This window comes from Dipodomys merriami, unplaced genomic scaffold, assembly GCF_024711535.1.
Source record: "Dipodomys merriami isolate MVZ:Mamm:240054 unplaced genomic scaffold, mDipMer1.0.p SCAF_6, whole genome shotgun sequence".
Taxonomy (NCBI): domain Eukaryota; kingdom Metazoa; phylum Chordata; class Mammalia; order Rodentia; family Heteromyidae; genus Dipodomys; species Dipodomys merriami.
The window spans coordinates 69,198,494-69,212,075 of NW_027206179.1; the positions used below are offsets into that span (position 1 = coordinate 69,198,494).

At 42.4% G+C, this 13,582-nt stretch overlaps 1 protein-coding gene across 2 annotated transcripts in view; it reads left to right on the top strand.

The window, feature by feature from the left end:
* The first annotated feature begins 2,361 nt into the window (after positions 1 to 2,361).
* Sacs (sacsin molecular chaperone) overlaps positions 2,362 to 13,582 on the top strand; it is a 58,734-nt gene continuing 47,513 nt past the window's right edge. For both annotated transcript variants that reach the window (XM_070003112.1, XM_070003113.1), the window contains exons 1-2: positions 2,362 to 2,599; positions 9,487 to 9,637. In XM_070003112.1, coding sequence (XP_069859213.1) covers positions 2,580 to 2,599; positions 9,487 to 9,637 — 171 coding nt within the window. In that variant the 5' untranslated portion in view covers positions 2,362 to 2,579. The remainder of the gene's footprint in view (positions 2,600 to 9,486; positions 9,638 to 13,582) is intronic.

The window sequence follows — 13,582 nt, forward strand, 5'->3', positions numbered from 1 at the left end:
CATCCCAACCTCTTTATTTTATGAATACATTGAGTCTACTTCTCTAGTTCATAAAACTTGACCTATTCTATTCCATTAAATGGATGAGTATAATTTTACAACTATTCACACATTAAAAAGCTCCTGTTTGCTTGTGAGTATAATCTCTTGGTTTAATTTTAATGTCTAATTTCTAAATTTAAATATAGACTTTTTCTAGCTCTTGATATATTAGATTTATTGAAAAGAAAGCAAATTTTTAAAAAACAATTTTTATTGATTTTTTTTTTATTTGTGAACATACTCTACAGAGGGGTTACAATTACATGGGCAGGATAATGCGTACATTTCTTATCAAGCATTGCAGCCTCCTCCTTTGTTTACCCTTCACATCCCTTCCCAGCCACCCCCCCCATTCCTCCCCCCTCCGCACCCCCCCCACACCAAAGTTGTAAAGTTCGTTTTCGACATGACAACTTGTACTTTTCATTGTTCCAACGGGTCCACCTGTATCCTTAAACGACTTGTTTTTCCCCATCTCCTCCACAAATTATACCGACTTCAAATATAGTGAAAGCAGGGGTTATATGTGGGGGAGGGACATACAAAGCAACAAAGAAATAATCTTATAAATGCATTAGAAACAAATGCATGAAAGAAAAATACCTTTAAATACATATCTAAGGGTTCATCTTCCTAACATCACATTATCTGACCTTTTCTGCTTGACTCATACATATACTAGATATTGCAAATAAGGGAAACCATGGGACCTATGTTTCTTTGGGCCTGGCTTACTTCACTTAATATAATTTAAGAAAGCAAATTTTATTGATTTGTTTCAATTAGTTTCCATTAAAATAACTAATACAATTTTCAATTGTCAGAGTTGGAGCATGGCTCAAGGGGTAGAATGCCTGCCTAGCAAGTACACGACCTTGAGTTCAAACTCCATTATCACCCAAATTAATACTACTAATTTTTCTAGTAAGCATCTGGGAGGGTGTCTTCAGAGAAGTGTTGTGAATTTTGAATCATCTACCCTAGAGAATTATTTATATTATTTAATAATATTATTAAACATCATTTAACACTTGTTGAATATTTAATATTAATATTATTAGAGACTATTCCTATTATTTAATATCAATAGTAATAATATTAATTATTAAATTTTATTTAACATTAAGTATTATTTAGTATTATTGTTTAATATTTAGTATTAAACAATAATATTACACAATATTATTTAATTATATCATAGAATCTATAATGATCAATGAATCATTTCAGCTGCTTTGATTATTATCTCTATATTACTTTTGTCCACAGTGAAGGATTATTGGACAGGTGGGATATAGCTTAGTGGTAGAGTGCTTACCTAGCCTGCCCAAATCCCTGAGTTTGATCCCCTGCACTGAAGAAAAAAAGTAAGTAAGTAAAGATATTGGGTAGGAAAATAGATTATTTCCTGCTATCACCTCCTCTTAGTTTGAGTCTAAACAAAGTCACTTGCTTTCCAAAGTCTTTAATTTATAAACAGTTCTATTTCTGTCATTCTGTCTACTTCAAATAATCATTAAATATGGCCATGTCTAAGAGGGCACTTTGGCAATTTCAAATATTTTGGTGCCATGACCTTTGCATGAAAGGACGGCAAATGGTCTCATGTGTTTTTCTGGCTTATCTTTGTTACAAAAACCCTTCACCCTGTCTTCTTTATTTCTTAAATCCCCAGGCTGTTTGGAACATCAATGCTTATTTAAGTAAAGCCTTTTTGATGGACACATTTAGTCCCCTAAGGGAGTTATTTCTCTTTCCAACAGCACGTCTAATGTCCATATGTTTGGATTTTAAGGCTGCTATTCCTGAAGAATGGTGTATTGTATATGAGGGGAAGCATGTATTTCCACTTGGAGGAAGCCAGGAAATAGAACAGGAGCTTAGTTGATAAGCAGATACGATTTCATTTCTAGAGACTGCCCGTATGTTTGCTGTTTGGTATCTTGTTGGGAGGAGAGGGATAAAAGTTACTCCAGTTGCTACAGCTGCCATGAATCGTGTCATTTATAATTAGAAGGTCTCTGAAGCTCACAACTATGGCTGTCTTCCATGAGGAATCGAATCTCCAGTGCAATGGCTTCGAGTACTTGCTTTATTCCTTTCTTTTTCATTCCTTTGTTTTTCCCTCAGGATCCCTGAAGTGAGGCCAAGATGCCCACATCTGCTGAACGAGGAGAAGGGCTATGATCTCACCTGCTTGGGTGAGATCCGGGGACCCCTCCACCATCTTTCTTGACACCAACACCAACAAGCAGATCTTCATATAGAACTGAGTTACTTTTGCTGCAGGGAAGAGCTCTTTGCCAACCAATACTCTTTCACCTTAAGAACATTTGTGGGTCATTATTGGATCAGAGTGTCACAAAGACACAAAACCTAAGGATGTTTGCTCAACTCAGATGATGAATGGATGCTGGGGAGAAAGCAGGCTTTTCCTTGCCAGGAAGAGTTGAACTTGGGGTACCCATTTAAAGAAAATACAAGAAGGCAGAACAATACTTTCATGGTTTCCAAGGACAACTGTTCCTGAAGTGAGAATGGACACTGAGGAGAGCAGGTGAGTGAGTGAATGTATTAAATGATTATTGGTAGTGAGGTGTTGAGGTTGGGTTTTTTCCCCAGTTGAAATATAAATAGATTAAAACAAAAGGAAGCTCCCTAGAAGTACAAGTGAATGAACTCTATAGAGTGATATTTCTGTTTGAAATGGAATTAAATATGCAAGAATTCAAGGCCAGGCTTGGAAATAATTCCTTCATAGCTGTCCAGCTCATTTGGTTTTTCTCATTCTGATGTGCTATTATGATATAGAGCAAATTGAACTCTGACATTATTGTGTTTTCTCTTTTGTAAAATATATACATTAGTAACTCTCACTGGTCTTATGATATAGGATAGATGATAGATTAAGATATAGTATAATGAAGTATTTGGAATTATTGGGAAGTTCTTGGGAAAGGGGCAGAAGACAAGGAGAGAGAGAGGAAAGTGAGGGAAGGAGGAAGAAAAGAAGTGGGAGAGAGGAAGGGAGGAAGAGACAGGGAAGAGTGGGAAAGAGGGGAAGAAAGAGCAGAGAAGTAGGAGAGAGGAAGGGAGAGAGAGGTAGAAGAGAGAGAGATAGACCTACATTTTCTTCATAAATTGCAATGATAAAAGATAATGTTTGCTCCTTTTCTTAAATGTAGTTATTTTATTAAAATATTTGCTTATTTTATAAGCGTGCTGATTAATGCAATAATATGAGTGTATTATTACTACGTAAATGTCTATACATTCTTTTTTCCTTAACTATATAACAATATTCATTAGGTTTGACTGATATATTCAAACAGTGTGGTCAAAAACTCAGAATTTTACTGCCACAGAGCCCAGAAAAGGCATCATGACTTATAACCTAACAGTATCAACAGATGCAAAGCTTTTCCAAAGTTTGCTTTCCAAACTTGAAACACTGAAGAAAAAACAAGTTTTGTACTTTTTTTGAGGAATTTTTGTCATTAGCCAGAAGTTACTTTTCCATTAGAACTTGAGATTAAATTTCTAAAGGACTGGTTTGTTTTTATGATGTTTTTGTGCTGTTTTTGTGCTGGCTTGAACTCAGGACCTGGATGCTATCACTTAGCTTTTTCACTCATGGTTAACACCTTACTACTTCAGCCACAGTTCTACTTCCAGCTTTTGGCTAATTAACTGGAAATAAGAGACAAATGAACTTTCCTGTTTGGGTTGGCTTTGAACCTCTGTCTTCAGATCTCAAGCTCCTGAGTAGCTAGGATTACAGACATGAGCCACTGACATTCAGCTCAGTTTATCAGTTTTATGTCAGACTGTTTTTGAGGCTTAGACTGTTTTTAGGCTTCTCACACATTTCCCATCTTTTACTTTGGGCTGAGATTCTATTATCGTCCGCTTAATACTCCATTATTATATTATGATCCATAATTGTTAGCATTCATTAAACTGATTTTAACATACTACTGCTGTAGCCAGCTATCTCCTATAAAAATTTAGCAAAAAATGGATATTTTTGCCAGAGAACATCATACATGGAAGAGGAATTCAGAAAGCGCACGTGGGGTCAATACTGCCTATTGTGTCTATGACAGCTCAGAATGTGTCACCTTCTGCATCAGGCCTGAGTCACTGCTCCTTAGCTTTTTCTGCTCAAGGCTTGTGCTTTATGACTTCCAGTGTTTTTTTTGGTGATTGATTGGAGAAAAGAGTCTCAGGGACTTTCCTGCCTTGGCTGGTTTCAAACTAAGATCTTTGTATCTCAGCCTCTGAGTGGCTAAAATTACAGGCATGAGCCCACCATGTTCCTTTCTAAAACAAAGTCTCCCTTCTATTGTTCAATTGACAACCTCCAAGGGCCACATTGGGTCATTCTGTTTTTGGCAAAGCAGTTTTGGAATAACATAGACTCTGTGGCCTCAAGTAACCAAGTAAATGAATAGTAGTATGAAGAGCCGGATATCAAATCTGAAGATCCTATTTTCTCTTACATCTTATTTTTTTTTAAATGATTGTTATAAAGGAGATATACAGAGGGGTTAGATAAGTCAGGTAATGAGTACATTTCTTTTTGGACAACATCCCCCCACCCCTTCCTTTTCCCTGGGCATCCTATTTTCTGATGATTACCTCCCCCCACCTTACCCCATCCAGGCCTCTAGGGAATTCCCAGTGCTCTCTTGAGATGTGGAGAAAAGGCAGGGATGTTAATTCAGAAACATGACATCATTTCCCAGGCATGATGCAGGAGACTAAAAATAAATGTTCACAGATTGCATGTGCCTGAGCACAAAGAGAAGAGAGGTTAGGTCCCTCAGATGACTCTTGGCAGACTGAACGTGGCTGTTGGATAAATTTCAACATTGCGGGGGGAGTCTCCAATCTTCCTTCTCTCTTCAGTAGAGGGGTCTGCGACCCTGAGATTAGAGAGAGAAAAGAGAAAAGCACAGAGATAGATACACCGATCTGTGTGAGCTGATTGAATCTGACCAGCTCTCTTGGGTCTGGAGCCCCAGCTTCTGTGAGGGCAGGGACTTGTGGGACTGTAGGGGTTTTATCCCATTCCACTGGATGTGATTTCAGAGAAACCCTATGGTCAGCTTCTAACAATAACTGCGATTGGTTCTATGGGTGAGTCTTAAAGACTTACAAAGAATGATAGCCTTCTGCGTAGCCAGGGCGCACATGTGATTGTGCCCACAACCTCTCTACACATACCAGCTGTCTTGAAGGAATGTCAATGCAAATGAAGTGCTTCTCCTTTAAGAATTTGTATACGTCACATTTAAAAACAAAAACTGTGGGATCAGGTGTTGTAACACATGCCTTTAATCCCAGCTACTCAGGAATTAGTAGTTGGGAGAAGCCCAGACAGGTGCTGAGCAAAAGTACGAAAAAAAAAAAAAAAAAAAAGGCTGGGAGTGTGTCTTAAGCAGCAGAGAGCTTTATAATTTTTTTTTGAATATTTTTATTATCTTTAAGAGAGCTTTCTTATTAAATGGGAAGCACTGAGTTCAAATCCCGATACTGCCAAAAGCAAACAAAATAAAACCCAAACTAAAACCCAAACAAAACAAAAACAAACTGAAAAAACAAGTCGAGTGTTGGTACTCATGTCTGTAAGTCTAGCTATTCAGGATGCTGAGACCTGGAAGATTGCAGTTTAAAGCCAGACTAAGTAGAAGAATCCTCAAGCTTCCATCTCCAATTAACTACTATAAAAGCCAGGGTGGAGGCATGGTTTAAGAGACAGAGTGCTAGTTGGGACCAAGCAAGCTGAGCAAGTGGTAGGCCCTGAGTTCAAACCTTGGTAGAACAAAATAAAATCCCATTGTTATACATATAAAAATATCTATCAGTATGAAGAATATCTTGATTGACTAGGTAGTTTGACATCGAGAGCATTCTGAATAGAGATTTATAGTGGGTGGATAATTTGATATTCCATGTACAGATTTGTGGTGGGAAGGATTCTGATATGTCATCTTAACTTGAGCAAGCACAGGTTGTGGTGATGATGTGAGGCTAGACAAGGAGAATGAACTAGAACAATTAGTTTTCCAATTTTTTTACTTTTTGGTGCAGATACTAGGGCTTGAACTCAGGGCACTCTACCTGAGCTTTTTCGTTCAAGGCTGGACCTCTGCCACTTGAGCTATACCTCAACTTCTGACTTTTTAGTGGTTAATTGAACATGAGTCACATTGACTCTCCTCAGCATCCTGAGTAGCTAGGATGACAAGCCAGAATCACCAACACCTGGCTGTTTTTGTTTTCTTTAATAAAAGACATTTTTGCAAGTTGGGTGCAAGTGGCTTATTCCTATAATCCTAGCTACTCAGGAGACTGATCTGAGGATCATGGTTCAAAGCCAGCTTGGGCAGGAAAATCCATGAGACCCTATGTCCAATAAGTCTCCCAAATGTCGGAAGTAGATCTGTGGCTCAAGTGGTAAAGCACTAGGTTTGGAACAAAAAAGCTCAGGGACAGTGACCAGGCCCTAAGTTCAAGCCCCAGCACTGGCACAGAAACAAAGCAAATATTATCAACATTGATCTGAATACACAAATGATTCCCAAATCTTAGCTTTGACTTTTCCTTGGAGTTCCTGAACTGCATTGCATTTGAGGCTAGAATCCTCTGGCTGTGTCTGCTTCCCTCCTGTGTCCTTGTGGTGGGGGTCACTCCTTTGTGACCTAAGTCCTCAGCCCCTCCCTGGGATCCATTGTCATTACATCCTGTTTGGCTTCCGAGGAAAGCCTGTAGAACTAAGGGCTGCGAAGTCTTTTTTCTTTTTTGTGTGCAGGTCCTGGGTCTTGAACTTAGGTCCTGGATGCTGTCCCTGAGCTTTTTTGCACAAGGCTAGCACTCTACTACTTGAGCCACAGGTCCATTTCCGGTTTCTTTGGCGGTTAATTGGAGACAAGAGTCTCATGGGCTTTCCTGTTCAAGCTGGCCTGGAATTACCACTGGTCCCCAGATCCCAGCCTCCTGAGTAGCTAGGATTACAGGCACCCAAAGGTGCCTTTTTTTTTTTTTTTCAGTTTTGGCAAGTCTTACAATGTAGCCCAATTTAGCCTTCTACTCTCCTCCTGCCTCAGCCTCCTCTGCTGAGTGCTGGGATTGTACATAATCCCTACCACATCTGTTTCCCTGCATTCTTTTAATCAAAGGATTTGTCTTGGAATCTGTGTGCCTAGACTCTTGCAGGAGCTGCCTTTCCAGATCTTTGTAACTGAGCAGCATACTAAGCCCAGACAGAAAAGTCACTTGTTAGACAAGTGCTTATTGTTTTTCTGTTTGTTCATATTCTAATGTATTTGCTTGTATAGACTTCTCTAATTACAGAAATAAGCACTTGTCCTAATAGACTAATCTCTGGCCTGATCTTTATGCTAAATGATCCTGTCCTCATTATTATATTATGCTGCTAGTATCATTTGAATTTAGAGCGTTGTACTCTTGCTTGGCTTTTTTTGCTCAAGGATGGCACTCTACCCTTTGCACCACATTTCTACTTCCTATATACTCTTCTGTATGTGAAGATGTTTACTTCCTCCAAGTAGGAAAAGACAAGCATGATACTTACATCACTTTCCTTTTAACTACAGTAAAGATTGAATTCTCTTCAGAATATTTAAATATAACACATACAACTTTATTGGTAAAATTTGAATTCCTTTACTTTTTTATGTGTAAGATCAGGACTGGAACTCAGTACCTGATGCTCTCGTTCGTTGCCTAGAGTTCTACCAACTGAGCTATACCTCCAACTCCTTGAATTAATTCTTTAATACATGTGCTTTTATTTTTTTGCTTTTGTTTTATGCCATGTGTGTTTTATTTGTAAGAAGCTGAAGGAAGGGACTAGTATTCACTAAAGTCTTACCAAACCACACACACACTTTCCAATTACAGGACTTTAGTTAAAGCTGTCTGGTGATGCTGGATGCTAGTGGCTTATGCCTAGTCAGGAGGTTGAGATCTGAGGATCATGGTTCAAAGCCAACTTGGGCAGGAAAGTCTGTGATTCTTATCTCCAATTAGCCACCAAAAATCCAGAAGTGGAGGTGTGGCTCAAGTGGTAGAGCCCCAGATTTGAGCCAAAAAAGCTAAGTGTCAATTCCTCAGGGCCTGAATTCAAACCCCAGTATCAGCACAAAAACACAAAATGGTTGAATTTCACTACTGATTCTGTTACCAGTAATGATGGAGAGAGACTCAGACTACCCACGGTGGAAGATAATTTGGCCCAAATAAGTGGCAGACACTGTTAACATGTCCAAGGATGTAACACATATCCTCATACATTTACTTTGCTGCTGGCCCTTTCCTCCAGCAAAGTGAATCACACATGTCCTTCTGTCTTAAAAACAAAATGAAACATAATTGCGGAAAACATTGGTGTTCAGCAACCACAAAGTTTCCCTCTCCTCCTGCCAAAGGTCGCAGTGATCAATCTTATTTGAGTCTTTCTATCAATGCATTACAGATGAGAACCTAGACTCCCCCTCTTAGAAATGTTTGGTTCTCCATTTTTGGGCACTGTCAACTCTACCAGAGGAAATGCGTTTCTTTTGCAGACATGCATTCTGCAAACACCTCTGCCACTTGTTTGAGGTCTCAACTTTAGCAAAGGGGCAGGAGGGGCCGAGTAGGTGGTGTAGAGGAAGGCTGTTTAGGTATGGTTTGGATCGGAGTGGGCGGGGCCTAGCAGCAGGGGGCGGGGCATGGGTGGGGCCAAGACGGTAGCTGTCTTTCGGCGTGGGCTCCCAGTGGGGCTGGGAGGGGCGTGGCCTGGAGATATGGGCGTGGCCAAGGGTTATGGAGTAGTATGTAGGGGACGCGCGCGCCTGGGGGTGTGATCTGTGGTGCAGGGGCGGGTCCAAGAAGCTTGGGGTTTTGGTGTAGGCAGTGAGGGGCGTGGCCTTGCCGGGAGTGAGTGGCGGGCGGGTCTGGGCTGGTCAAGAGGCTCCTCAGAGAAAAGTCGCACTGTGAGAGGCGTGGCCTGGCGGCGGTGGGGCGCAGCGGCTCCTTCGGCCTAACGGTCCCGGAGGGCGGGAGCGTGCCTGTGGGCGTGGCCTGCAGGGCCGGGTCCCGCCGGAGAGCGGGGCTGCCGACGCTGCCTCCTCCTGCGCTGCCGCTCCGCCTCCCTCACGGCGGCCGCTTCCTCCGGCATTTCCACCTCAGCTCGGGCCCAGGCGGCGACGCCGGCCTGCGCCATGAGGCTCCCGCCCTCAGCTCCAGACCTCTGGGTGCGTCAGGTCCGGCCGTGAGCAGGCGTGAGGTCGTGGCGGAGGCCGCCCGCCATGGGGGACAGGTAACGGCGGCCGGGCCGGGCGAGGCCGGGCGGGGCCGGGCGGGGCGTGGGCCGCGTGGGTCGCTCATCCGGGTCCCGCGCGTGGTCACCCAGCCTCGCTCTCCCTTGCGCAGGTGGGTCCGCGTGACCGTGCTCCCGGGCTGCGTGGGCTGCAGGACCGTGGCGGTGCCGGCGACCGCGACCGCGCGCGACCTCAAGGAGCGCATCTTCGCCCAGACCGGCCTCCCGGTGGCGGAGCAGCGGCTGTGGCGCGGCGACCGGGAGGTAGGTGGCCCCCACCGGGCGTCCCCCGCGGCGCGGCGCGGTGCGGTGCGGTGCGAGGCCCGTGCCGGCCGCCTCCTTCTGCGTCCGGCCTCTGCACCCCCGCAGGCGTCCCCTGTCACCCCGCTGTCGTCCCCGTTGGTTATTTCTTTGGCCCAGCCTGGGATTTGAACTCTGGGCCTGCCTGGCAGGTTGCTCCACCATTTGAGACACACTCCCAGCCCGAGAAACATTGCTGATGTGAGAACCCGAGTCTTTAAAGAACTGTCCGTCCATCCATCCATCCATCCGTCCATCCGTTAAACTATGAATTCATTGATCCATGCATGCGTGCGTGCATCCGTGCTTGCATCCATCTTCAGGGTTTGGCCCCACAGCTTCACCGCTGACATTCTGCTGGTTAATTGGAGATAAGGATTTCGGGGATTTTCCTGCTGGGCTGACCTTTAAGTATCAGTCCTCAGATCTCAGCCTCCCGAGGAGCTAGGATTATAGGCCTGAGTCCCAGGGGCCTGGCTTTTTCTTTATTTAAACATTTGGAGGCATCGTGGTAGAAGTGACTTTATCATTACTCATATTCTCTTTTTCTGTGTGTGTTCTAGTGCCTTCACCATTTACATATCTTCTTGAAAATTCTCATTTTTTTTCTTTTTTCTTTTCCTTTCTTCTCTATGGGATGCAGCCTAAGGCCTTGCCCATGCTACCTAGGCAAGCTTCTTCATGGTCTCTGGTTTTCCTGTTAGTGCTGGGGGGTGGAACCTGCCAGACAGTTGCTCTACCTTTAAGTTCCACCAACCTTTGTCCTGTTTTAAAAGCAAAGAAATTCAGGCTCACAAGGACCTTCAGATGTAATTTAATAGACAATCTTTTGAGGAGGAAACTTAAAACTTCTGAAGTACTAACAAATGACTTGGTAGACTAAAACTTTGGAAAAATCTGAATATTTCATATTTTCATATGTATCTCTTTTAAGATTTGTGAAAATTGTAGAGTTTTCTGAAAGGGGAAGTTTAAATTTTTATTATTTTAAGTAGTTGTGAAAAGGGGTTTCAACTGAACAAATTAGATTATGAGTACAATGTAGGAGAGGTTTGATTAACTTAATCTTAGCCGGTGGTTCATGCCTATAATCCTAGCTATTCAGGAGGCTGAGATCTGAGGACCATTGTTCGAAGACAGACTGGGTAGGAAAAAGTCCATGTGACTTTTATCTCCAATTAACCAGCAGAGAAGCTAGAAGTGGAAGTGTGGCTCAAGTGGTATGATGCTACTAGCTGTGAGTAAAAAATCTGAGTACAAGCCATGAGTTCAAGCCGTAGTATCAGCACATTTAGAAATGTTAATGTTTTATTTTAATAAATATACCTGTAATATTTTAATAATGTATCTGTAAAATATATTTGTATTATTCATAAAGAAGATCATTTCTAGGATTTAAAAGGATGCAAAGGAGTTGAACAAGTACACAGGAGTACTTGAACAATATACAATGGCTTATCTTGTATTGGCTATCTTGCCCAATCAGTCAGTGTAGCCTGCTGGGACTTTGCATGTACTATACCTGGGTCACTTTTCTGGTTTCTTACTTACTAACACGGAGAGTTTGGATTAATCTGCTCTCTTGTTCCTTCAAGATTGATTTTTTCCTTATCAGTCCTCCAATTTAGTGCTTGCAGGCATCAGACATTGACTTGACTGAGGACTGAGTCAAAATTGAAAGAGAAAACTCATTGTTATCTCTTCTGTGCCCACCACCATTTATCTCTCTCTGTTTCTCTCAATCTCTCACTCTCTTTCTCACTCTCTCACTCTCTCTTTCTCTCTCATGCTGGTATTGGGGCTTATACTCCGTTAATCACCAAAAAGCTAGAAGCAGAGCTATGATTAAAGTGGTAGAGAACTAGCCTAAAGCTAAAAGACGAAGAGAGACAGAGCCCAGACCCTGAGTTCAAGCCCCAGTTACCCCCCACCCCCCACCCCAAATAGAGAAAAAGATGGAATTCTCGCCATCTGGTCCCACCTGGGTCTGATAGCTGGTGGTGAGTGTAGTCAAGAGCCTGGAGTCAGACCAAAAGAGAATGAATCTATGGCTTAGATGAATCTGGGGGCAGCTAATCCCAAGAGATGTGTGTTGATCAGTTTGATTTTTGTAGGTGGTTCAGCAGATGGCAGAACATAGAAGCATCTGGGAAAATGCACAAAACAGAAGTGGGTGACCTAGATCCTGCTTGCTGTAGCACTTTGTGGATATGTAACAGGTTCTGCCACTCTGCTTGTAATGGGAATGTTAAAAAAAAAATGACCTCTAACCAGTTCTAAGGTCTCCACTTAATAGGGAATTTCAGTAGACAGCTGCAGATCAGGCTTTATCTCTGCAGAAGAGAGGAAGAGAGATCAGTACTAGAGATAGATAGGAAGTAGCTGATGGATCACATCTGTCTCTACTATCTGGTTAAATGGTTTGGATCTGATGTGTATTTATTTAAGCTGCTAACTGTCCTCTAGACACTGTTCTAGGAATGCTATATTTTTTGGCACTTAGTACTCAGAAGAACCTATGAGTTCTTACTAGTCTGATTTGTCAAAGAGTACAGCTCAGGTGCAGTGAGATGATGTATCATGTCAGGATTTAAATTTACATCTGTGTGATCCCAAAGTGCTTCCGCACTATAGAGAATCTCCCAGGGTGTCTGTTGGAAATAAGTGAAATGCCATGCTGTCTAAAATAGAGAGAAAGGGATTTCACCATTAACAAATGGACCTGAAAATTCAACAGTGAAGCTCAGGCAGGAAATGTGGACAGGACTTTATGGTTCTTATTTAAAGAAAGTGGGCCTGTGCCATCTAAAGGGTCATTGGAGCCAGATGCTAGAGGCTCACACCTGTAATCCTAGTTATTCAGGAGATTGAGATCTGAGGATTGTGCTTCAAAGCCAGTCCAGGTAGGAAAATCTGTGAGAGTCCTTTCTCCAATTAACCACCGATAAGGCAGAAGTGGAGCTGTATCTCACTTGGTAGCCTTGAGGCCAAAAGCTCAGGGACAGCACTTAGGCCCTGAGTTTAAGCCCCAGTATAGGCACAAAACCAAAACTAAAGGGTCATCTGTGTCTCAGCAGATCTCCTGGGAGGTTTCCTTTGTAATTTTTATGCTGCTCAGAACTTTTTCTATCTGAATTATTGGTGAAAATTCTAAATATTTCAAAGTAGGTAGAAAATGAAAGCTGTTAAGCCTTTGCCACTTTTTGGACTTAGCAGTAGGCACCTACTTGGTTCCCTTGGTTTTCTACAGTCCTTTTTCCTGGCCTGGAAGTGGAATTTCTAAGTGCGTCATTTTACTTCCCATCCCAAGACAGAGCCTATTAACTATAGCTGTGCCACTTCTGATCCTTTTTGTTTGTAAAGAAACAAACACATGTTTTTGAATCCTGAAGCAGGAATTTTGAAGTATACTTCTTTTCTCTCTCTTAAGGGATCATAAGTGCCCCACTCCCAACTTTGGAGCTTCTTCCTATGTCTTTGACAGCTGAATGAAGGGAGAGGTGTTGGGAGATTTAGAGATATTAATATTGTATTGTTTGTCCAAAAAGCTGTAGAGGGCTGGGTGCTGGTAGCTCACGCCTGTACTCCTAGCTACTGAGGTGGCTGTGATCTGAGGATCGTGGTTCAAAGCCAGTCTGGGCAGGAAAGTCTGTGAGACTCTTATCTCCAATTAACCCCAGAAAAACTGGAAGTGGTGCTGTGGCTCAAGTGGTAGAGTGCTTACCTTGAGCTGAAGAGCTCAGGGACAGTTTGAACAGCTTTGAGGCTTGTAAGAGAAAGCAAGTTTGGCAAGGCTGAGATTCAGATGTCCAAATTATTTTATAACTAATTTTGACTACATGGAGGCCCAGAACAGGACGATCACAGACTCCCTTTCAACCTTGTAGCTAGGTTTAATGGGACACACTT